The sequence below is a fragment of the Micromesistius poutassou genome (genome assembly GCF_964030765.1).
Source record: "Micromesistius poutassou genome assembly, chromosome: 20".
In the NCBI taxonomy this organism is placed as follows: domain Eukaryota; kingdom Metazoa; phylum Chordata; class Actinopteri; order Gadiformes; family Gadidae; genus Micromesistius; species Micromesistius poutassou.
In genome coordinates, this window is record NC_140290.1 from 636,821 (window position 1) to 664,342 (window position 27,522).

Sequence of the window (27,522 nt, forward strand, 5' to 3'; positions counted from 1 at the left end):
TGTAGTCATTTTATTGAATCAAAGAAAGATTCTGCCGATTGGAAGGACAACACTTTTCAATTCCACATATTTGATATGTTCTCGAGTGAAGCGATATATGACAGAACAGAAACAGACAAAATTGTAATTGTAAATGTAAATGTTGGTGGATGCTGGTAAAATGGTGAAGTCAAAGGCAGGGGTGACTGTGTTGGATTATAAAATGGCTGCCACCTGGAGCATAGACTTCTCCTGTGGATTGTCTATCCATTCTATAATTGAGGTTAATGGCAATCCGTGAAAATATAATCTAGATGCATATGAAGCAAAACATAAAATCACTACGGATTCTCGGAATGTTAAAAAATACCAAATGCACAAATTCCAAATGAGAAGGCTGAAATACACGTCCAGGGCTTGCAATACCATACTCAAATGTCCAACTAAAATCAGACATATCTCTGTGTGAGATCAAACCGGACTGGTTGGCTCACTTGTTCCCTCGTCCCCTATAAAGTGAACACCAGATAATACACTGTTAAGGGAACAAGTGTGGGGGAATTCAGACATTAATTATGCACCGTAAATCTATTGGCGTGCTGTGAATTGGTCACATAAAGTAGCAGACGCCTCGAGACCTCCATTAGATGAACTCCATGGCAATGACAATATAAACTTCTTTTAAGTAGCTTTGGATAAAAGCGTCTGCTTAATGCCCTAAACCAAATGTGAATGTTATGAAAACGGCTTGGCATCATAGGCTATAGTGAAAAATGTGAACATCCTTTATACACTTATATGATGCATTGTGGGTATAAGTGCACTATATAGGGAACACTATTTCAGACACCACAACAGAATATGGACCCACAGGTGGCCCAATACGCATTTAGCAAAGGCATCAATTAATGGTTTCTCCCACCAAAATGTATTTGGGTTGAAAATAAAAATGTGAGCAGCACCTGCCTTGAAGAGCATGCCCTGACTTGTAATGAAGCGTGAGCACACAAACTAACCAATGGTCAACTATGTACAACAAACGGAAACACCGAAATAGGCTTTTTATTTTAAAGGACAAAGATGGCACCATTAATATCTAATCCAAATGTCAAATATCTCGATTAATCAAAGTACAATAAACATTTTCTTGACCTAATTGTGTTTAGCCTAGCCCTAGGGCCCACAGCAGGGGAGTAACATTTTTATAAAAAATAAGCCTTGTCTTCCTATAAAGGTTAGAACGGAGTGAAAAGGTCAGCAGATTTGCAAGTGAACCGATGATATTATGGGAAACTGACAAACAATAATAACCAAGAACAGACCAAAGTAAACGTATTTCAACACGTATTGCTGGTTATTATTTTGATCCACGAAGATTCAATTTTTTTTTTCATTTTTATTGATCTTTTCACTCATATATATATATATATATATATATATATATATATATATATATAAAATAAACAAAAAATTAAAAAGCAAATTCAAGTGAAATCAAAATGTATCAAATGTCACAATAAAATGTCAATTTTATTTTCCAACCCCATCAAAGCAGCAGTATCTACCCCAATAAAAAACAAACATCTGGAAGGTACTTATTTACACGAAAACACAGGAGCTACCTTCTGTACAGTGCTTACAGCAGTGCCCGTTCGTCACACACACACACACACACACACACACACACACACACACACACACACACACACACACACACACACACACACACACACACACACACACACACACACACACACACACACACACTACAAAAGTGAATGAAATACGTAAAAAAAATATAATTTTTGGAAATTTAAGGGTTTGTAGGAGGCCCCTCGGGGCGTTTCAGTCCCGACTCCTCACATGAAATCGTTTAGTTCGAGATCCAGGGCCGCGGCCATCTCGTCCGCTTCTGAGCTGCTGCCCTCCTCTTCCTCATCCTCTTCGTTATCGGCGTCCTGGTCGACGGGTTCGTCTTCCTGTTTGGAGGACGAGCCGCTGGCACCGCCCTGCGCCTCCTTACTGTCCTCCTCCTCGCCCCGCTCTTCTTCCTGGGCTTCGGCCAGCTTGCGCTTGTGACCCCTGGCAGAGTGAGACAGAGAGAGAGTGAGACAGAGAGAGAGAGAGAGTGAGAGCAGAAAGAGGGGAGGCAGACAGATTTAGTAATGCAGCTCTGTGAGGCTTTTGGTGTATTGTCTTCTCAATTATTTGTTGTCTTGCTGTCTACATTTTTTTTGGAGAAAGTGTGCTGCATTATGCAAGCAGTCTTATGCAAAAAAAAGAATAATCTGTTTTCCATTTTTCATGGTGGAGTTATAAACTCGACACTACCACTCAAGTTATATAATATATATAATTCTTCAAGAGGTATTGAGGAGGAGCTGGGGTAAAAAAGAGATCTTGAAAGAGATGGCCTACGAAAAACAAACAGACAGATCAGCTGCTAAATCCTGAACGAGGGACTCATGTCGAGTGACAAAAGCAAAGGGGAGAAATGACAAGAAGGAAATTCATTTGACACACACCGCGCCGCCATGGTCTAACCAGAGCTCTGCAGCAGGCCGCTGCCTTTCATATCCACCACCATCCCTTTTCCTCTCCCGGTCTGTACAGTGATTGGTGAAGGGGCACAATAGAAAGAGTGAGAAGAAGAGGGTAAATAAAGCTCATTGGAGCAATGTGTACATGTACGAGCCAATTTCACAGCATGGACATTATTCCAGAGGGAGGAGTGAAAGCATGACATTTCACTCCTGTTTACTTGTGAGTATAATTGATGCCTGGAGAGCTTCACATGTCTATCCATACCAATAAATCAACTGTAAATGTATTTTCACATGTCTCATCTACTTGATTAGACGGGGCGGCATGTGGCTCAGGAGGTAGAGTGGGTTGGCTGGTAACCGTAAGGTTGCTAGTTCAATCCCCGGCTCCTCCTAGAGTGTTGAGTACCTGAGCAAGACACCTTACCATAACTGACTTGCATGGCTGACACCACCATGTGTGAATGTGTGGATGAATGTTAGGCAATATTGTAAAGTGCTTTGAGTGGCCACTGGTTAGAAAAGCGCTGAATAAATGTAGTCCATTTACCATGAGACGCAAGACTAACAAACACCAGGGGCCGTGTTTGTGGACAATAGTGGAAATGGCTGCAAATAAGGGACAAAAAAGGAAAGTTGCTTCATTGCTCATATTGCACCGTGGCACCGCCCATAGACAGCGGACCTCCTCAGCGGACCACTCGTTAGCACCATGCTAATGAGGCGGTCGGCTAGGGGCTTGGGTTATGGCATGTTACCATGGCGTGTGAGAAGGAGTGAAACTGAGGCCACACACTGCTCTCACTAGACCGGCGTTGCCGTCGGAGACACACACACATACACACAATCCTTCCGGTCTCTTGGGTTAACTCACAAATCATCCCCATTGCGAACACACACACACACACACACACACTTAAAGGTCAGATGTCAGTGAGGGTTGCACCCCCACCCCCCCCCCCCACATGTGATTGTGTACTGCAGCATTGACCGGCCTCCCTGGTTTTCCCGCCCCCCGTGCACCAAACAGCTAGCAGGTTCAGCACAAGACGCTTCCTTTCCTGACGCTGCAGTCAGTGAACACCCATGGGACGGCCATTCATTGTTGTAGTTGTATTAGTTTTGTTTTTAGTTTTAGTTTCAGATGGTCACCTGAGCAGGTTGAGGTTTGAGGGTGAGGATGAACGATGTAAAAAGAGAGAAATATAAAAGGGGGAGAAAAGTGTTTTGCGCACATTTGTCTCCATTTCTTGTCCATTTCCAAAATGATGAAGACCCATGACCGGAGGGTGAGGATCAGCTTTAAACCTGCCCCCAAACAGCCATGTACAGCCCTGCTTGTTGGAATAGTGGACCCCGTAAGACTAACTTGTGGATTCCAGTACTTGCAGTACTTACTGCAATGAACTTACTGGCGATGGCGCAAAATATGCCAACTGTGAATATACCTGTGGAAATTAGCCGACAAGGTGAAAAAGTTAGTGTAATACGTGTAATTATGGGACATTAAACACAGTGACTGCACAACAGATATCAAAATCAACAAGTCCAATGACTTGTTGAGACTTTTCTGATGTCAGTAAAGTAATCCCCTGGCCATCCAGGCCAGTGGAAACACAGTTGAAAATGGAAAGGAGGCATGTGCAAGGTGGAGAAACCATCCAGTCAAGGGGACCACAAATCTATCAGGAATCTCATCCTTCACTCATTATCATAAGCACTAAAAGCAGCAGAACCACAGACAAAAACGCCTCTATCAGAAGGCCTTGTTCCAAGGATGTCGGGAAACAAATCTAATGGAGGCTAATCCATTCTGTGCAAAATGGGGGAATGCTAATGTGATGTGGCTTAACCCGATAGCCTGCCTCCGTAAAGCACCAGCTTAGCAGCTTAACAACATAAATTATCAGCATTTGTAATTGCCTGCAATGTGAACATGGATCCTACAGGCATAGCTTCCTAATTCCATTACCGTGATGTGATTGTGAAGAGTCAGTGAACGGGATCGAGTTAGGGCTGCCAGGGAGAGCAGGGCCGTAAACAAATAGCCTGGAGCCGGCACCCTTTTGCTTTTGTGTTTTCTTCATCATTGCTAATTTGGGTCATTACACCTCTGATATGGCCTCGCGAGATAGTCAGGCATCCACGACTGCAAAAAGAGCTTCAGGACATTACTGAAACCGCTAGTTAGGCCCTGTTCTCTGATTGGACGAGCTGTATTCTTACCTGGGATTTTAATGAAAACATGACTCAGCTGTGTCTGGAGCACGGCTATAAGCAAGGGACCGAACCCAACGGATGTGGGGGGGGTATAAATGGCCAAACCCAGCCATGTGTGCAGCTAGGGAGCAGGAGAGCACAGTGGGGAAAAGACACGTGCCACAGCTCCTAGAGGAGAGGACTGCAGAGGATATAGCACACCAAGGGCCAAGGGTCCGTGTGAGGGGTGGGATGTAAGTATTGGATCTACTCTCTGAAGCATCGGACAGCCAGCTTATAGAATGGCAACAAGGTCATCTCAGTGCACAGGCACCAAGACTTCCATTCCATATGATTCAATTAATTTAAAAAAAGTAGTGGCCACTTTAGCAGCATCGTCTGACCCACCGATGACTCCAGTGGCTATGGGCTGAATCTTCTTTGGCTCGCCAATTATCCCATGAAATATGTCACGAGGCAGTACCATGGAGGAGCGAATAAAGTGGACTCATTTCATTCCGCCTATGCGCCGATTTAGAGTATTAACATGTCAGGTGTTCATATATCCCAAAATCAAACATTGAAAACAATAAATCAGACCCGTGCTTAACAGGGATGCGTCAACGCAGATTAAACCTCCACCACGTCCACATCTCTGATCGCTGCTGGGCAGTGCAGTGAAATGGTCCCCTGTCCTTCCAGAATACTACAGTTTCCGTCAATCATCGTGTTACCGCGGCCGTGCAGGCCTGGGCCCGGAGGAGAACAGAACACGGGGAGGAGTGTTGGTGAAGGGGGAGGGAGTGGGTCATTTTAGGGAGGATATGACAGGAGTGTTGCCGAGTTGGGTCAGAGGGGAACCAATAACCCCCTGGTTGTTTGTGAGGATGTACACAGTTGGGCGAGGGGAAGCCCAGCGGGGGGGTCCTTAAACAAGTGCCTGCATAATACGCCTCATTTTGTTTAGTTTCTGGACATTTTCTAAATCGTTGGCAATATCTTTTGCTACTTGGGAATAAAAAATAAAACAATAAAATGAAAAATTCACAAAGTTTTGAGGAGACACAAGCTGGGCGAGCGAGGAGGAAAGAATCTCCTGCTGAGTTTCTTTCTCTCTCTTCTCATTTCCCTCTATCACGCTGCAGGCCGTAGCTCAGAGCGTGATGCAGGGAAATGAGGAGCAGTGTGTCAGCGTAGGCTGAGATTACCGTCACATGTCCATTAACCACCTCCACCACATCCTGTCTAGAAAGATCCTTTCCCTCCTCTCTGGCAGCACAGGGGCTTTGACTCAGGCTGAGCGGGGCTCCTTTAAGGGCTTTCTCAACCTACAATTTGCCCAAAAAGTTTCCACCATTTGCCAAACAACAGACCAGGATGTTTTCAAGCTGCCGATGACGAGAGCCAAAGTCAGTTAATTTATCAAGAAGCAGGTCAACCCTAAGCCCATTTGAAGCAAGTTACTTGCTTTTTGAAGCAAGTTACTTGCTTCAAATTAGTTACTTGCTAGAAATTTACATTTACATTACATTGTTTTAGAAATTACATCCATAACCAACTGAAAATGAGTTTCTGCTGGCTCCTCCGATCTCATCAAGTATATCAAAGAAACCACCCCTACTGCCAACACCGCTTGCTTTTTTGACACCAAATATTCAGACGTATTAAGGGTAGCGGGTAGGTTGGCGTTAAGGGGCATGTACCGATGGTGAGCTATGGTCTGCTATGGATGTACAGTATATCTGCAAACATGGATCCATATCCAACACACAATTCAAGACCAATCAAGATTTGAACACTGATTAACTCAGGGTTAGGGTTTGTCAACTTAATTCCATTATAAAATCAATAAATTACAAACAAATCCTTCACTACACTCAATCTTATGAAGGATTGGCTTGATGGCATCATGATTTCTGACTTGTATGGTTATATGGATCAATGGCGTGCGCAATAAAGAATGACCATCAAACACCGATAATCTCTTGCTCTTACCCTGATTGCCACTGTAGAAAACACAGCGACAGTTTGAGTGCTGAACAGAGGGACGGCCTGTAAGAGGACTGCCCCCTTCTTCATTGTTTCAGTCCCTCAACCAGTGTGCACCCAGTTCAGTGCGCTTGAGCTGACATCATCCACACCTTGTATCGGTGCGTCCATCTCAAATACCGCACCGCACAGTGACGGAAGGGACTTCTGAAGGGAACGCCAACGTCAAACAACACATGCCAATTTTTGCTGCTGCATGGACAGATCTCTGACCAGTGTGTCTGAACTGGAGCTGCACCATAGCCTCGGGACCAGACAAGTCTGTGAGCTCATGTTTTATTTGCTCTTGCATATGTATCTGGCCCCCCTCCCGTTCAGAAGGATTTCCAGCGGACCTGGGTTGGCCCAATCCAACCGTTTGTCTAATATGGCTAGTTTAATAAGAAGATAGCTGTACTAATGTGTACTGTGTCTCCTATTGATACAAATCATTGCACCACCACTCACACCGCCTTTTCCCCCATCATTCTCGCTCTCTCTCTGCTTTCGGCGGGATCAATCAGACACTGAGGCAGAACTAACAACAGAGGAAGTGCTTGCGTCACCACCCACTTGGAAGCGGGTAAAGTAGCAAGCCTTGCAAGAGAAACTAGGTCACATTACTTAGTTTTGTTCTCCTCATTCAAATATCCCCTCTTCGTTCTCGCCATCATGAATCCACATCAAACCGGACCTGGTTAAGCACCACGGCTCTGCACACTCCTCTGTTCAAGCTTTGTTCATCAGAGGCGTGGAGCGCTTGGGTTTTAGTCCTCCCTCTCTATCCCAACGATGCAGAGGGAGAAAAAACAAGCGTTCCTGTTCATTGCCCGCCTGATGGATATGGGTGTACACTCAATCAAGGCGAGCACACAAATGTCACCGTTTCAATGAGCAAAGTCACTTTAACCGTCCATTGCCCCAACCGCCTCCTAGCACAACCCCTGCCACCCCTCCTACTCCTTATTGTACGTTGTACGTCCTTGTACTTAATGTACGCACTTATGTATGTCATACTTAGTTATAGTACTTAGTTGTGTAGCTTCTTATCCTAGCTACCTGTGTTGTATACAGGGAATGTGTTAACCTAGACTCAACTTAATTCCATTATAAAATCAATAAATTATGTATGTAATACTTAGTTATAGTACTTAGTTGTGTAGCTTCTTATCCTAGCTACCTGTGTTGTATACGGGGAATGGGTTAACCTAGACTCAACTGTGTTCCTAATGGTTGTCACGAACAATCAAGTACCAGCCTGCTACCGTAACTCGGCTTTTAGGTGACAAGCTAAATTCCATTAGATTTTTGCATTTGCCTTCCCTTTCCCTCACTTTCTGGTTTGATTGCAGACGCCTGTGGGAAAGGCTTGTTTGATAGAGAAATGTAATTAATCTGCCACGCAACACTAGCAAATGAAAGAGGGGGAGAAAAACAGCAAATAAACAAAGGCAGTGTAGCCTGGGGAGAAATGCACAGCTATAGCCTGTTTATCTACTAGTGTAACCCGCCCCCCAACAACTTTCATAAATGCTATTTGCGCCCCTGTTGGAGAATTGCAGTGCCAGAAGTCTTCTAGGTATTTGTTAAAAACAATTGCACATTATAAGCCACAGCCTGTGTGTGTCTCATACTCCTAAGCGGTAATCACTTCAGCATTGCACACATTGTGACAGAGAAGTCTTATTTCTCCGGTGCCAAACTTGTGAGCACACAAATCCATCCAAACGTAATAAACCACCAGCAGTTCGTCTTGGTAAAGTCTTAGCGATTGTAGTTTGCTTTTTAAGCCTACTACCCTGTGAGGGACCGACGTGGTCACCCCACATATTAGGGATACGGACAACCAGATTGGAGAGTGTGGGCAAAAAACGAGGGCAATTGTGTCCAATAAATCCATTGATTACAAAAATAAAGCAATGTTCCAAAAAGAAATGACTGTTTGCATCAATTAGCATAGCCTAGCATAGCATAGCCTAACATAGCATAGCCTAGCCTAACAAAACATACCATATGCTCTAGTACTGCCTCTCGTCAAGCCAGCACTCCCCTTCAGCCACAAAATGAGACTCCCCATAAATAAGCCAATCAGTCCCAGATGGACTGATTGGGCCATACCGTTAACAAGGGGAACTTCCCTGGCCGAGGCTGGAATAACATTCTGCCCCCTAGTGCTCCGGAAGTCCAAATACCACATTCAATATGAAGTGAGGGGAGAGACAGTAAGAAGGGATGTTCACCTTCTCACATTCCCATCGAGGCCTTTAAGCTTGTTTACCTTTTGGGAGCTTAAGTGGCAAATTTGAATACAGTTAAGGAGAGAGACAAATCGGTACCAACACCAACCTACAGCTTCATTAAAGTCCAAAAAGTCAAAGTCAGCTTTATTGTAATTCTTCACATGTACCAGACATACAGTACAAAGGAATCAAAAGACATTTCTCATTATCCCAAGGAGAAAAAGATACGTGCAGAGGCACAACAGATAAAGACAAGACATTTCCTAACTTTAAAGTAAACAATAAAGTGCACAACAGATAATAAAGTGCAGATAAAAAGATAATACAATTTAAGAGAAGGTTGCTCTCCGAAACAGCATTTTGGAGACAGAAATCAAGAAAGACAGTTTTGTGGTGGTCCTTCTTGGACAAATAACGATGGCAGGAAAGAAGAAGAAGGAGTAGAGCCAAACGTCTGAATAGCCTGGTTCCTCACTGTCGTAAAGATGGTTCCCATATCCACTACACCTCCAAGTAGGGGTGTATGGTATAAACAGTATAGAAAGTACACCGGTGTGAATTTGCACTACGGTATGGATTTTTACCATACTGTGTGACCGGTAGACAGTGTTGTGTGTAACGTGTTACAAAGTAAGTAACGTAAATACAGTAACATAACGTAATAAAGTTACGCGAAACTACTGAAAATATGGTAACGAAATGTAGTTCCTTTTTCAATTCGGTGCAACGTTACTTTTCCCAGGGACCGATTTGACAGCGATACTGCCTTCTCACTGTGTGTTCACACCAAACGCGACGGCGCGACACGATTCCATACAAAGTCAACGTAGAGACACAAATCGGGTGAGATTTGTCGCGGCAAAAACCTGCGGCAAGATTGACAGCGCAACATTTTGCCCTGTCACGGGCGAGCACGTTCACGGAGATTTGCAGTGCAACAAATTTCGCTGAAGTTGAAATATTTCAACTTTGCCGCGGCATTCGCGTGAGACAGCCAATCAGCGTTCACTCCCTGGGTGAAGTAACGTAAAACAGCCAATCAGCATTCAACTGTCCGGGGCAACCGTTCCCTGCACTCCGCAGTGAAAAGCAGCTTGGAGGAGAAAGTGTTATATAAATATCTATATAATATAATATATACAATATATATAATATCACGGCACAAAGCTGTGTGCCTCCGGATGATATTATGAACCCATAAACGACGGGCATTGTGACGTCTCTCCCTCTTCCACAACAGGTAAAGACATGCAATGGTGGTTATCTCGGCCATGGTTGATGGAGAATGAATTGGCATAAAGCACCGTTGACGGGCAAAAGATGTTGTGTGACAAAATTCACTGCATGACAAAATTCGCCTGACATAACTGCACAGCGACAGATTATGATTTGTTGCGCGACAAAACTTTGGTGACAGCGCGACCGCAACCATGTGTCTTTTGGTGTGAACACACAGTCAGGCAGTATGCTATTGCGCAAGCATGCAGGCACGCAGCCTGCACAATAGTCCCTTCACAAGCTCTCATTCCACACCGTACGAGACAGACACTGGTAGCGTGAAGCTGTCTCTGCATCTCAGACATCACTTCCGCAGGCATTTTCCGAAGCCAGACCTTACAACAAGGACAGTGGAACGCGATAACAAACACCGTCACTGTTTACCTGTGTAAGGACATGGTTCCCTTTCAAAATGTCGATAGAAAGAGCTTTAAAGAGATGGTCAAAACACTCGATCCCAGGTACCTGTTACCTGTTACCTGCCCGCACACACTTCAGCCAAATTGAGATGCCAAAACTAAACGGCAAGGTCCGCGACCAAGTGGAGAAAGAAATCCATACTATCCATACTGGAAGTAACTTAAAAAAACTTTTCTATTGCAGATTTGCTCAATAAATGTTCTTAAAATACTTAAAAATACTTAAAATACTGTACTATGTGAAATATTTCCCAGTAATACAAAAATACAGTAAAAGCTGCCTAACCAGTATTTTACCCCTTCAGAAGCATTTATATCGAAATTAGAATATAAAATTAACATACCGTGATATAATACCGTTACCGTCTATGCCTCAAATCATACCGTGATATAAATTTTAGTCCATACCGTACAGCCCTACCTCTAAGCACCACCCAACTCAGGTAAAGGAAGCGTTCCCAGCCAGGGGATGAATGATTCAAAGCAAGGGGAGGAAGGCAGGCACAAAATAAAATAAATCCCCATGCTTATACCAATATTTCATGAGCACACGTCGTCTGTAGAAATGAGTCACTGTTAAGCCACTTATGCAAGGAGAAAAGGCTGGGAGACAGGAAGGTTCCCGCTCACCCCCGGCCCGGCAGCTCGGAGGAGATTAATAAAACGTACAAGGACAGGGAAAAAAGTGGAAAAATGATAATGATGGGGAGGAGTGGAAATTTACCACATGCTGACATCAGCTGCATTTTTCTAAATTTCTGCCTTTTTTATCTCACTCAAAGCAGGAATGGAACAAAGAGCAGCAAAGGCAGATTAGATGGGCTAGCGGCCCACTGTGTGGTCAAGCCCTGCTCCAGATGGGACCAGAGAGCAGGCAGTAGGATTTTGAATAGTCAAAGAAAATGGGGGAGCCATTCTGCACTGCAACACGACGACAATAATGCCGTACGGGGTGTCCAAATGGAGCTCAACTGTGCACCTCTCCACTCACCAAAGCTCACTTGCGGTTGTGCAGCTATAATTGGTGCAGTGTCTATGGGGAACCACATATATTGGCCGTGTTGCAACTGTGTGGATCCAGAGACCTGACCCAGTGGGTGCAGCTGGTGTCACCCCGAATGGTCCCCACTCCAGCTCCCACAGCGAACAAAAGTAGGTGTGTGTCTGCTTGTAGGTCTGCTGACATGAATTGTTTCTACATTTCACTTTCCTGAAGACACAGTCAGTACGTTTACATGCACAGCTTAATTCGATTAAAGCCATAGCTCGATTATGCTCCTCAATTGGACAACTGAAATTGTCCGCGTATACATGGAGGTGAGTAAATCGATTCATTGGCCGAAGCGTGTCATGCCCCGGTACGATAGGTGGCGCTGTGCCCATTTGAACTAGTGGTAATAGAGTTCACTTCGGGTCCGAAGTGAACTGACAGCTGTCTGCTGAAACATCGCTTTCTCCTCCATGTCGCGTTTCAATCTGGACTTCAGAGAGTCAAAGCCAAAGTTAATTTCCCCCAATTCCTTTTCCCCATGGGTGAGATAAACTCGACTAGGAGTCTTTACTTGTTGTGTAAGTACCAGAGAGTCGGAGAACCCGACGCAGTCTGTAAGATTCATAATATCAGAGAATAGTCAGTTCGGCCGCGGCGCAATGAATGAATAAAGATCGTAGTTATTTTACAACCTTGTTGATGCAACATTTAGAAAAACATGGACTTTTAATTCAGCCTTGGGTTGAAGAGTAGTGTGTACTGAATGCACGTTGATGATGATACACTCCTTATAGGGGGTAACTACATTGGCACGACACCGGCTTCCTCCATCTTCTGCGCCAGCTTTTTAAATAAATCACCGACCCGAAGTTAGTTGACAGCTGTCTACTGAAAACATATTTCTCCCACCGGAGCAGCCCCTCCATTGCCCGTCCGTATACATTACCCGCCGCGGCGCAATGAATGAATAAAGATCGTAAACACGTCGGGAGAAAAAAACTATTATTTTGACAGATGTGCCCGAAGTTACTACTTTACAACCTCGTTGATGACCCACATTTAGAAAAACATGTACTTTTAATTCAGCCTTGGGTGAAATGGAAGCGTAGTGTCCGTGTGCTTCCACCTTTAATGAATGCATGCCATGCGCGCTCCCGCGGCCGGGACACCCTCTTATAGGGGGTAACTACATTCACCGGCTTCCTCCATCTTCTGCACCACCTTTTTAAATAAATCGCTGTTTCTCGTTATCCCTTATCTGACGGCGGCGACAACAAGACTATTGTCTCCTTCTACTTCCGGCTCTCAGCCCCGGGAAAAGATCTCGAGCATGCACAGAATGCAAATCAACGCATAATCCAATTCGATTGGCTACATGCACGCTTAGCTCGACTATGAATCGCATTATCTAGGGGACTTAATTCGACTATGAGTAACCCAATTAGATTCGAGTATAGCTCGACTAAGGTGTATACATGCATCTTAGTAATCCAATCATAGTTGGACGAAGCCAATAAGTCGACTTTCTTGAGTGTCATGTAAACGCACTGAGTGTGTCTTGGAATTGTATGGGTACGGATTGTAACGGGTAAGACGATTTCCTGTTAAAGCAATTAAATGCAGCAGCTACTGAAAGATTTACAGATATAGTGAAACAAACCGTGTGAACAGTCTGTTCTCAAGGTATCCAAGAAAGAAAAGAGAATGCTCTTCCCCGTGCCACCCAGCAAGAGAAAGCTGAAAACCTTCAAAAACCCTAACAACAACAAAAGGGTTGATGGTGACCACTGAATGAAATCTGTTGTGGAAGAAGGAATGCAACAATGAAGGTTAACATTGTTCACCATAAGAGAGTTGAAACACAGCTACCACATTTCTGCAACAACAGTGGGTATACGTAGATCTTTATCAAGGTTGTGAGCTTGTGTGTGTACATTTGGTTGGTTTTGAAATTATAAACAACGACAAGTTGACCGCTTCCTAGTCAAGTCAAACCCAAAACGCTTCAGGCATAATCAGGCAATTTACATTAGTGGCCTGCATGTATTCTCTGCAAGTCTGAATACCAAAGCCAAATGAATAAATTACTTTTGTGAAAAGGAAAGCCTTGGCCTTTGCTGTAAAAAAAACAACCAGTATGATGTAAACCAATACTCCAACCAATAGTATAAGGCATGACTGTACAAATAAAGTAGTTATTTCACCAAATTGTTATTAACTGCTACTATTGCTAGTTGCTAAAACTTAGGACTTGCATTTTATGTCATTTTGATTCTAATGCCAGAGCACAACTGTCTACAAACAGACACAGATTAATACACTAGAATCAGAGCACTCTAAAACTCAAGTGCTCCTTCACCTTTCTGCTTGGTACCAGAACAAGGCTAAATCACTCTTCTGTAACTGCTTCAACACTTTGGGGCTCTTTCCATTGGCTTTGGCAGAACAGGGAGATGGATAAATCAGCCAAGGAGGAGAGGGCCTTGGTTTGTCTTGTTGCAGCTCAAAGGAGGCAACTACTGAGCAGAGCGCTGTTCGTATCACCGTTATTCTGCTCGTCTTGGCTAGACTTCATATCTTCCACAAATAAAAAAATATGATATAAAACACAAGCCTGCCTCTTTTAGTTTTGATTTTAAAAATATGAATGTAAATATGTATATATTTTGAGTGTTCAAATAACTGTAGCCTACATGTAAAAAGCCGGTGACAGGATGTTGTTGCTGTGGACGTTGGTGAATGAATCACAAAATTCGATTTCAGACCTTAAGATTCTAAAAAGTGTATAAATTTATCGAATTATAACTAAAAGTTGTGAGTTTTCCCCTGGGCAATTGCTGCAGCTTGTTGCGAAATGCAATCAGGGAAACTTGGCTGTCCAAGTTCCACACAAGTCACCACCCGATGCATCCTGGGTAAAATGGGGCGGAGCCACAACACATCCAGGTATCAGGAGTGTACTTCGCAGACTGGAGTGGAACAGCACTTGGGCTGCGACTGATGCCTTCTCAGAAGTACAAAAGAACAAGAAGTACAAACAAGAACACTGATTGAGAAAGTAAATATCAAAATAAGTTTGTCCCTAGGCCCGAATTTACACTTCCTAAATTTGATCCAAGCATAAAATAGAACACACGAAAAACAATTCTCAGTTGAATGTGAAAAAATTTAAATATACACAGATTGTAATTACTTCACAGTGCCAATATCTCTTCAGTGAGAACTTGTTGTTTACCCTCCCCTGAGACAAAGGCTCGGAGAGACAAATGTGGCAGATCAACACTACGAACACTTTGCTCTCCACCGACCCTGAGCGTGAACCCTGAGCACTTTCCACTATTAAATGACATTTGAAACTACCCCAACGTAACATAATCATAGCCAAAAGAGGTTTAGCTGGAGCGGTTACTTTAACTGTGACCCATTGGGCTAACTGCACAATTAGATTGGGACGGGGGACCCTCAACAACAAGGGACCCTCAACCATCAAGGGGGCAGCGATGAGACTAAAGCATACAGCAAGAGCCAGGGCTTCCTGAAGCCATGCTGCCGGGTGTTAAACAGTGTCAAGAAGCTTTCACAGCAGCCCCTATGGTGGAAATCATGCCCTCTAAATTTAAATTCCTTTGATAGTAAGTGTTATGATTCAGATGGGGCAGCAATCACTCTTGCCCTGGCCATGTGCCAAAACCATGTTTCCCAGTAGCTTGTGAGAGGCTAGACCAAACAAAGACACAGAGGTAATGGCTTTGATACATTAGCTGATCTATATCTTAAAGTGCCCTGTTGAACTGTTTAGCACATTAAGACCTCTCCAGACGTGCTGAGATGGTAATCGTACCAAGATACATCTTTGCTATTTATGTAAAATAGAACTTACTAAATCCACAGGGATTTAGTAATTCGATGCTCCTGATGAAGTTTATGAATTTAGTGCCTGCTAAAAAGTACATATTGAATTGAATATCACAAATCGTGATGCCAGTTGATCCTACCACAAAGAAAAATAATGACTTGGCAACCCCTTTGGTCAACAATAGCTTGGTAACTAATATGGTAAATGGTTGTATCGACAACAAAAGTCAATTATATTCGTTATCGCTTTTATGCATTACCTGAGAATGTATTTCATTAATACACAGGATCAGATGTTATAATCCCTTGTGCCAAAATCCAAGGAAAACACATATTCAGAGGCCCCTGTCCAAACCAACCTTACAAGCACGCTGGCTACCAAACTACCAACCAAAGGTGAAAAGAAAGGAAAAATAAATAAATAAATAAAATACAATGTACCTATCCTATCCTATGGCTATCACAGCCTAAAAACAGCAATGCCACCTTCAACAGACCCAGGCTCCGTTTAAGTGCAAGCTCCAGGTAGTGACAATGCCCCCCTGACCAAACCAACCTTAAAATGGAAAGGAAAATAAAGCTCATTTTGTGAATGAGAATCACAAGTATGAACAGGGACAGGACAGCAACTGTAACAACGGTAACAATGGCTCCAATAGAAACAAACAAACTATTGAAAGAAAGAGAGAACGTGAGCCCTGTTATTCCAGCCAGCAAGCGAGAGAAGCGCAGAGCAACCGTTAGTTATACACTGTGAACTGGACTCCCCGAGTGTGGACTGTGTTGTGTAGGCCTAACGGGATGTGTTCACTGCTAGGAAGAGGCGTGGGGACCAGCACGCCGCACTGTGTGAAAGGGTCTGATCCGTGTTGGCCACACTTGCAGTTACCTTTCATTCTGGTTGGTAACTTGCAGTTACCTTTCATTCTGGTTGGTAACTTGCAGTTACCTTTCATTCTGGTTGGTAACTTGCAGTTACCTTTCATTCTGGTTGGTAACTTGCAGTTACCTTTCATTCTGGTTGGTAACTTGCAGTTACCTTTCATTCTGGTTGGTAACTTGCAGTTACCTTTCATTCTGGTTGCATGGCTGAGACGATTCTCCAAGGGTGAACACTAGTTTGGGGGTGATTGGAAGGCAGGGGAATAGCAGGGAAAGTACTGCGAGGCCGCTGTGCTCTTATTTAACAGTTAATTAAATCCTACCGGCCCGGTCGATACCAAGCCTCGCTGGAGACATTGGTCCAGAGCCCTGCATCCATAATTGTGCCGTGTTATGGATAATATTACAGCAACGCAAGATAGGAGATCAGGATGAGGAAGTGAAGGGATTAACAATCATGCACTGTTGTCAAAACATAATGATGGCGAGAGGGAGAAAGACAGATGGATTATAACAGCTAGAGCAGCATTCTATTAACCTCTTCATCACTGGGCCTGTTTCTGAGTTTACTTCTGAAAACAACATTGCCAAAGTAAATAAAGTATATCTCCAAACTGAAAGGGTTATGATATGCAATCTTATACAACAGTTAGTTCCGACCGGTCCCAACCGAGCAATTTGATTGGACAACGAGACATTCCATAGTGCTGATATACAGTATAACAGCACTGGGACTTTTCACAGACATAATCACTCCGCTGTACGGGCGTTCTAATAACCGTTATTAGCTAACGTTACATCAGCTGTTAAATAGCCTGAATGTTTATGTACTGTATATGTGTTGCCTGGCAACAGCCTAGTCTCCCTTCAGTTGCGGAACTATTTTTGTTGGCGGAGCCGAATAAATGATTACTAAACAAACAAATCATAATCTCTTGTTTCTTATTACTGTTAACTAATAAAATGTGCTCGTAGCACTGTTGTATAAAAGCAATATCACACTCGAGGTCGTGCTGTTGTACTGTATATCAGCACGGTGTGATTATCTGCGGCACTCGGCCTGCGGCCTCGTGCCTACGACCGAATCACAGCCGTGCTGATATACAGTACAACAGCACTCCCTCTCGTGTGATATTGCTTAATTACGACCAAAAGAAAAAGAACACCTGTGAGATTGTTGTGCAAGTAAAATATTGTGGATGTGGATAGATGGTTTGAGTGAATGAAGTTAGAACACAGCATAATTGGAAGATTTCATTTCCTTCTGAAAATAAATTATATGTTTTAGATTGAATACCACCTAGTGCATTATCAGTTGGTAGCCTTATAGTACTATAGAGCCATAGCACAACATCTGATGAGAACCTGGGCCAATATTTGATGCCACTACAGTTAAGTAGAGCAAAGATAGAGGTAGATTGAGAACCAATTGTACAATTGTGAAACTTGACCCCTCAATTGAAAGGTCAGCGCGAACAGAATTGAATGACACCAAGCCGAATAATCGCAAAAAAGTCTGAGCAAAGTAAAAATAAATGGTAAGGAATTATTTCTACACAAGAATATTCAAAGAAAATGCATACATGCAACAATTGTGTATGTTGGCATGACATGAGTTTGAGAACGCAACATTTTCCTCTTTTCTGGTTAATTCCTTTGCATGATTGCAATCAAGTAACAAGTATAAAATCTCCCCATTGAGTTTGAAATCCTTTCCCATAAAAATGTCACTCCCACTTTTTCCTTAACGGGTGGGCAGATATTTTTCTTCTTCCACATAACCAAGATATTTCTTTCAAGCATATGTCTATTTTTCTGATGAAAACAGAATTCAAGGAAGGATTTACGTTTTCCCACCTTCCATAAATTCTGGTTATGTGACATAACAAGGACAATTCAAAAACAAATATCAGTTGCTTTCACAAGGTTGTTCCTAATAGGAAGCCTGGCAGCATTTAACGTCATACCTGCTCGAGCTTGCAATTTTTCACTTTAATTTGCTCAGGAAATAAACTTGCTGGAACCCATGGCGAGTTAGCTGCATTGGCTCGTGGTCAAGTGTTACCAAAAGGGACAGGAAATTGACCTTGGCAAATACATATGATTGCAAGATGCATCTACCATATGCGCTGAAAGGAAATAATTTCCACAGTTAATGATGCAATAATGTGTAGCATTAAAGATTAAGCAGAGGGAAGAAAATCCTTTGATTCAAAAGCAAGGCGTTGGAAGAACATGATAGGTTGGCAACTCTGTATGATGCATTTCTTAAAATCAATATATAACATCAATGTATTAGAGGTACTCGTCTGCTGTCCTAAATAATTTAAACAGACTTTCATGGAACAGGCCTTTAAATTGACCACCAGGATCAAATATTTCAAATAAATAACCACCTCATTAGTTTCAGCAAAGCTTTTTTCTTCCTTGGCCTCTCTGACTGAAGATTAAATCAGATGCCCCATTGGCTATTCACCGGGCATCTGAGCCAGTCTTTTTTTCCAGTGCAGAGGTACACCCAAGTAATCAACTAGATTTAACACACCACCACTAACGTTCATTAGAACATGGATTAAATACTGCAATTTGCAATCAGCACTGTAGCAACTTGTAATTCCCTTTCAAGTGAAAAATAACTAAATACTTGAAGGCGCAAGCTGTTGTTTCAATGCTAAGTTGGCTGGTGTCTGCATATAACAGAGCTGCAATTATCAAATGGCCTGGACAAAAACAAAACCAACAAGAATGAAACATAAGACAATCCATCTCTTTATGCTCTTAAGCCATTGGACGACTTACAGAAAAGGATAGCCGTGTATGAAAAATTACTTGACTTTTTCTACATTACATGATCAAAACACCTCAACTGAATCGTCCAAAAACTGCATGATCTACATGTACTGGACTGCAGGCCCAGGGTGACAACAGTGTCAGAAGAGTCCTCTGGGGACCGGGTGTATCCTAGACATGTGAAAGCAGGGGCTGCGTCGGAAGAGGGTGCAACGGGGGGAGGGGGGGGGGGGGGGGGGGGGGCAGTGATGAGGATGGGTGCAGAAAGGAGATTGTCCTGTAAATGTCAAGAAGATAGTAAACCTTCTACGTGTTCCCTGGTTGACAACTGAAACACAGCTTTTGGTGACATTTAACAACTTCACACGATGGAAATAAGATCACGTGTTGACAGGGCGAGCGGTCTGAGGCTTTCTTAGCTACATGATTGTGGCAATCTGCTCGCAACTCAGATAATAGATGGGAGGATATTTATGACTAACCAGACGGACAGGAGATGAAGGAGACGGAAATGTGCAGAACTTAATTTATGTAGCTGAAAGTGTCTGGGTGGTGCGAGGACAACTTCTCACGCCTGATGGGGGAAGAACAGCGGGAACAAACTCCTCATCTTGTGTGAGTAAGCCCTGCACAGGCATTCACAAAGTGGGACGCATCGTGCTGTCCTGTGTAGTACCGCTGTTACAGACACCCAGGTGGTTGAGGAAATTATTCTCCAATGATCAAAGAATGACTAAACAATCCTTAATTAAATGCAGTGTCTGTTCTAAAGGAGACCACTGTTGGTCGTCATTCGTGTTCCTGATTTAACTTCCAAACATGGGGACTCAGTGGTTCCTACTAATGCATGACCCCAGGTCTTCCCTCATACCTGTATTCTAGCTAGAGAAGATCTATGTTACAGCTAGTTTCAGACACAGGTCTCCTACACTAGGGTTATGTTACCTTGAAGTGAACACGACTAGTGGACGCACTGGACGACAGAATATCCTCTAATTAATACGTGACTGTATATGGACAAACTATACAATGTTCTTTACTCCTCCCTGCCTGTTGTTCCTATATTATGTGTGTATTTGCCCCATTTGTACTTGATCACGTCAGGCCCTTTCACACATGCAGTCTTAGCCTGCAAAGTTCTGGAAGATTTCCTGCATGGGGTAATGTGTGAATTGGAACAGTTCGATATTCCGGGGATATCCACTACAATTTGCCTGATCAAGACCTGACCCAGCAGTAACATTTCCAAATCCCAGCCACTTTGCCAGTAGAGGCACGGAGGACGTATTTTAATGCGTCCGTTTACGTCATGGCTTATTTTGTTTGCAAACAAGCAAGCAAAAAAAAGGGGGGTTCTGCTCTTTGTCCCCGCGGTTTATGGCAGCTGCCAGCCATAAGTGTTGCATTTCTGCCATCTGCTGGACTGTCCCTTGGCCCTTCTACTCCGGCATTCATAAGCCATGGTCGCGTACGGAAATCTTCCAGAATGTGGCTGCTTGTGTGAAAAGTGAACATCACTCCCTGAAAGCTTATCCCAGTAATGTACCTGTAGATATGTGTGAAAGGGGCCTTGTATGAAACATCTACTCAACGAGGGTCAGACTGCAGCTTTCAACACAGACATTGTTTGAGACTCTTGGATAGATACAACTACAATATGAACTACCAATATTATACTACATTTGAATACAATATTATGATGAATATTTTTTGTGCATGGTCTTAGATGGGGTTCTAATGCAAGCCAGGTGAATACCAAATGCTGATAAGGACTTAAAGGTCCCATGGCATGAAATTTCTAGGTTTTCTAACATTAATATGAGTTCCCCTAGCCTGCCTATGTTCTCCCAGTAGCTAAAAATTGCGTTAGGTGTAAAACGAGCAGTAGGTATCTTGCTCCGCCTTTGAAAAAATGAAATCTCAAACGCGCCGATTTGGGATCTGGTCCCATATGTCGTCATATGGGGCCAGGTTACCTCCCCTTTCTCTGCTTGGCCCGCCCAGAGAATTTGGCCTGCCAATGAGACAATGAGCTGGGATACACACACTGTAATGCAAGTGTTCTGTGTTATTTGGATAATCGTTCTGCTGGTGTTATGGCGCATAACACGCAACACAATAACGCAAGCTTGCATAAAGCTCCCATTTGGTGAAAAGACTAGACTGCGCCGGGTTCTCTGAGGTCTCTTGTATTACCACAATAAGATTTGTAGTGGGGGTTATCTCAGCCATGGTTGAGAAGGAATTGGGAACCGCGACATGGAGGAGAAAGGGATTGTTGCCCAGGATTGTCCGCCGGAGCTCCGGCGGGCAGCGGGGCTCCGGCGGGAGACAACCTCGGGCAACAATCGCGGGCAACTTATTGACGTGGAAGTGGAAGAACCAGAGGTGTCTGAGAACCCGACGCAGTCGTTTGAGATTCATAATATCATCGGGAGGCGCAAACTGCTTTTGACCATGATAATATATATTATATTATATAGATATCTATATATAATATGATATTATTTAGATATAGAGCTCCAGGACTCCCGCCAGAGCACCCGGATTGTTCAGTGTTCCACTGTGAACACTAGCGCATGGTACCGTGGCAACAAGCTCCTCAGGGCCACACCCTCCAGCTTGACCCACCTCTAAAAACGGCACGTTTGTGGAGAGCTCATTGTGGGACTGGCTCGTAATGGCTGTAATTCTGCACCAAGGCTGAATTTCTTGACCGTCTTCAAATACTATATTAGGGGCCCACTAACACCTATTATATAAGCATCCATAAAGTAGCATGCCATGGGATCTTTAAACAAAATACCTAATATATACATGTTTCTGAATCTAACCAAGTTAACAAACGTTTCAACGTGACCTCTTTACTGCGATCATGTAGATATAGAAATACTATCGATCTGAAATCCAGTGACTCTAAAAGAACACTGCTATCTTTTATCAACTATTTCACTTCACCAAGCTCTTCAACCTGGACCAGGTGTTTAAGTTAAGGGGGATGTTAGTATCCCTTAGTGAACTGTAAGATCAGCAGGATCCAAGAAATAACGACCACCAAAATGCACAAATTAGTAGTTTGAAACTTTCCATTTCAAAATGCTCAAAATGGCTGGGGGGTGGTGGTGGGTAGATCAGTCCAGGAGTTGAAGGTTTTTTATTTTTTTTATTTTAATTTAATTTTTACTTTTCTTTTATTAAAAGGAGAAAGTAATGGATTTTTATCACCACAGGTGGTTCCCATGGAAACAGAACATTTCAGGGAAACACATATACTGAAGATTGCTGATTAATCAATTAAAGGTAGGGCTGTACGGTATGGACTAAAATTTATATCACGGTATGATTTGAGGCATAGACGGTAACGGTATTATATCATGGTATGTTAATTCTATATTCTAATTTCAATATAAATGCTTCTGAAGGGGTAAAATACTGGTTAGGCAACTATTACTGTATTTTTGTATTACTAGGAAATATTTCACATAGTACAGAAGTATTTTAAGAACATTTATTGAGAAAAACTGCAATAGAAAAAAATGCTAAATCTTTTCTTTTTTTTTAAGTTACTTCCAGTATGGATAGTATGGATTTCTTTCTCCACTTGGTCGCAGACCTTGTCTTATAGTTTTGGCATCTCAATTTGGCTGAAGTGTGTGCGGGCAGGTAACGTGTACCTGGGATCGAGTGTTTGGACCATCTCTTTAAAGCCCTTTCTATCGACATTTTGAAAGGGAACCATGTCCTTACACAGGTAAGCAGTGACGGCGTTTGTTATCTCGTTCCACCGTTGGCTTTTTTTGTCGTAAGGACTGGCTTTTGGAACAGCTTCACGCTACCATCGTCTGTCTCATACAGTGTGGAATGACAGCTTGTGAAGGGACTATTGTGCAGGCTGTGCGCCTGCGTGCTTGCGCAATAGCATACTGCCTGAAAAGGCAGTATCGCTGTCAAATCGGTCCCTGGGAAAAGTAACGTTGCGCCGAATTGAAAAAGGAACTACGTTTCGTTACCATATTTTCAGGAGTTTCGCGTAACTTTACTTTTCACATGAAAAATAAATTACGTTACTGTATTTACGTTACTTACTTTGTAACACTTTACACACAACACTGTCTACCGGTCACACCGGTCTCACAGTATGGTCAAAATCCATACCGTAGCGCAAATTCACACTGGTGTACTTTCTATACCGTTTATACCATACAGCCCTAATTGAAGGCACATATGCAGCCTGTCACCCAACGTTTTGGGTGAATTCAACATAAACCTTAGACATGTGCTATAAAAGACCAATGAGAGAACCTTTCCTTATATTAATGTTCTATAGTTTATGAGAGGAAACATTCATGAATATATACACGATTCTGGGTACTTTGTAGAGTGTGCTGGGAAGAGAGTAGCAGTGAAAGGAACATGTATCGACTGAATCTGTAACCACACAGTCACACCAGCTCCGTATCTTAGCAACGGTTCCATGAGTACTCTTTGTCAAAAGAGGAAAGGGTGGCATAAACCATGGTGATAGAATGTCAACCATCATTACCAAAATCAGTCTGGGTACCAGACTGGGATGCTGAATGCCGCGATAAGGAAATTGCAGATAAATTATTCTCTCATAAGATTAACTCTTTTACGGGGTGCATTTCACTGATGTTTTAAATACCAATTAACACAAAAGGATAAGGCCAAATTAACTTTTATGGCTTTTCATTAACAGTGTGTCCAAGGAAAATGTTGAATGGCCTGTAAAAAAAAACAAAAAAACGCTTTAAGCATTCTAATTATTGAAACCATAATGTGTACTTTTAAAAGAAAAGGGATTCAAATAAGGACACAGGATATTTGTTGGGTTACTTTTGTTGCAATAATTGCTCCAGTAAGAGGGAAGATCATTTAACCCTTTATTTTCTTCTAGTTAGGAAACAACTGTTATCCATAGATGTATACAATGTGGAATATGGTACTGGTAGGCTAAAGCACCGATCTATCTGAAAACTCGAATGCCTGTAAGCTGTAGTGAGGTATTCTGTCTGCTGTACCATTGTTATCCTCACATGCACCTCTACGACACTGCTTCAAATCAACCACACGGTGCATTCTAGTTGTGTTTATATACAGTTTCATCTTCTGCAACTGGTCCAGCACAGGAACAGCATTGTTTGATTGGATTCACTTGGTGTCACTGGTAGGGGATAGATCATCTCTCTCCCCCAGTTAGCTTCCTGTACTGCAGTAGAATCATAGCAATCAGCGAGACATGCTTCTTTTTACAACCACTATTACAGTTGTGTTTGGATGCAATGGCTCTGTTAAGTGTGCCACTAAAGAGGCGGCCTGACATATTGAGTGCACACCTAATCTGGCTTGGGAAAATTTGTGACAGTGGTGGATTGATTTTAATTTGCGGTGTAATGGCTACTTAAGTAGGACAGCAATAAAGATACAGACTGCATTCTTCATGTCTGGCAGCTCAGACCAGCCACGTGCCCCCAGCAGGCGTCTCTCACGTGTTGCTGAGACCCCACAGTCTGCGAGCATTCAGCTTCCTCATTTCTCCATAGCAACCAGCTAGCCACTCTTGTCTGGGTCCGGCATTCATGTGAAGCATGCAAGCGTTTGTGAAGATGTGTTCAGAACGGGAACACAAGGCTGGTAATAGATGCGTAATTTCAGGCCACACCATGGGTTACATCCATTTTAGATGAATCATGACAACCCATAACCCATTCGTAATGCAAATTCATTAAATCCCCAGGTCACACACAACAAGTGGATTATTCCATAGCTGGGATAAGTTTTAAGCACTCAAAGTTTGAGTGAAATAAAATTTAATTTATGGAGACCACGGACTGTTTTTCCCATCAGAAATGTGTCGCAAGTGTCTAACATGACAATGAGGAAGGTGGTTTGACATTTCTCTCTTCAACGTTAGCCATGCCAAAACAACCGACATAAATAAGCTGCAGAATGCAATGGTTTGTAAACGGTTTCTGGAAAACTAGCAAAATAAATGTATATATATATTCTACAATGCCGTGTACACTTGATACTAATTCACAGAGCCAAAATTAAAAGACACGCCTCTTTGGCACACATAACTGATGGGGTTTCGGGTCTCACCTTTGTACACTACTCGTCAAACGGGCCTCCTGGACTGGTGTTTGGAGTCCCGTGTCCTTGGCGACGGCCAGTGACGGAGCTGTGTGCTCTCCGCCTGTGCTCAGCCCCACTCCTAGCTGCTGCTGCTGCTGCTGTCGCTGATCCTCATCCTCTTCATCATCATCATTCTCCACCTCATCCTCCCCTGGCCTCTCCTTGCTTTGCCCCTCACTCTCGTTGTCGCTCTCCTCCCCTAGGATGTCATCCACCTAAGTGAGAGAAGCCTTGGTTGAGTGACGGCGTTTGGGGGGAGGGGTTTGCATTATGTTAGCGAGGCCCCGCCGTTTACTGTGGCCTCCTATAGCACAAGCCGTTTGACCAGAGCAGTGTGTGGACTACAGTAGACACGCCTCGTCGGTCACTACAGAATGCCTACAGAAGTTTCATTGGGTTTGTGCAGCAGGTGTAAAAAATATAACAGGAAACTAAGTGGAAAGTAGCCAATGAAATGTGTGACAGGGTCATTTTTACAAGTCCCAATAGCTTCTCCAAGCCAACATATATGTACTGTATATGTGTATATTATACAGTGTTTTGATGATACAGTGAGTTGTACTTACTAACTAAAGATGACTTTCAACATAAAAATGACAAGACAAGAATGATTGAGTCTTAGCGTAAAAGTTAACCAAATGAAATAAATGCACCAGCGTCAATAGAATCGATGACAATATATGCTTTTAGAATATTTCCATTCAATTTGAACAGGATTGACAACACATTGAGTGCACGTAATATATCAACACAATATGGTGTACAATGAGGAAGCTCTAAACTAAACTACTACACTACTCTCAATAAACGTTATTGTTAGTTACCCAATTACACATTCCTGTTAGCACAATCTGCAATCAGTTATAACACCTACTGATTCACTGTGATCCAAGCATGGGTCTGCTTGAGAATCCCACTACAATTAGTTTGAATACCAGAGCACCTCCAACATAAAAGGGCCTGCCGTATGTATTGATCGTCATAAGTAAAATGGTAATGCGATCTCTAATATACCAAGGCAACAGCTGGATTAGGCCTGGGCAATAAAACAATAAATTATCGTATTGTGATAGACTTTTGATCAATATCAATATAAAACATGTTCAATATATATCGATAAGAGAATGGACCACCGAATAGCAGCTGGGTTTGTTACACAAACACGGTTCCATATTTATTTACCATATTTGAGTGTTTTTCATTGTTGTATCGACATTGGAGTATTTATCAATGAAGAACAGTGGGAGGTCATGTTAAATGTTAAACAGAAGTGTTTAAATCCAGCATGGTAATTCCTAGTATTTTTAGGTAATTCAAATTATCAATAGTTATCGATATCGATCAATATGATCAAGTTATATCGTGATATGTCTTTCAGCCATATCGCCCAGGCCTAAACTGGATTATAAATGGGATAAGCAGCACTGCTTCTCGTGGCATGCATTACCACGGAAACTAATGCATGCTTGGTATAAGTCCCTTGTAGTGACTATGAGGGGGTGGTAAACAGCAAACTTGTCCATGGATTGTTTGACATTTACATGCAAATGATTTCCAGTTTTACAGTATAGAGGTGTCTAGATATATATGTATGTATGTATATAGATGTTTGAGGTTATCCTGTGTTAATTCATTATTTGTCAACCCAGTCATATTTTGTGCCATGCCAGTATTTAGAACAAGTTTAGAACAAGTTCACTATGCTAAAAAAAATAATAATAATAAAAAAAAAGAAAGGTAATAAGCTGGACATTTTGATGGCAGATTTAAAGAAGCACAGAGATCCACTGTTCATTTTAAACCACATAGTCTGGACTGATGGGTCAGATCCTTGACAGTAATATGTGTAAACAGAGTCAATATTGACAGAACAGCAACAAGGAATGAATCCCAACACAGCAAACATGAGCGATCTGTCATTCGTCATTTCACTGAGCAACTCACACCACTTAACCCAGCGGTCAAGGGAAACCCATGATAAATGCAGATAGCCAATTATTCCCTTGAGCAATGAGGCTAGGCTCATTATTGGTGTGGACCCAGGCTCATTAAAAGGGAAGTAGTTAGCAAGATCCAGACAGCCAAAGCATACATAGCAATAGGCCTGGGCAATAAAACAATAAATTATCGTATTGTGATAGACTTTTGATCAATATCAATATAAA

The 27,522-nt window shown here is 42.7% G+C and overlaps 1 protein-coding gene across 1 annotated transcript in view; it reads right to left on the bottom strand.

Annotated features, from left to right (window-relative positions):
* Positions 1 to 1,449: 1,449 nt before the first annotated feature.
* Positions 1,450 to 27,522, bottom strand: part of ctdp1 (CTD (carboxy-terminal domain, RNA polymerase II, polypeptide A) phosphatase, subunit 1) — a 62,537-nt gene continuing 36,464 nt past the window's right edge. Inside the window, exons 12-13 of the mRNA XM_084485185.1 lie at positions 25,325 to 25,572; positions 1,450 to 2,061 (exon numbers count right to left, since the gene is read on the bottom strand). Coding sequence (XP_084341311.1) covers positions 1,839 to 2,061; positions 25,325 to 25,572 — 471 coding nt within the window. The 3' untranslated portion in view covers positions 1,450 to 1,838. The remainder of the gene's footprint in view (positions 2,062 to 25,324; positions 25,573 to 27,522) is intronic.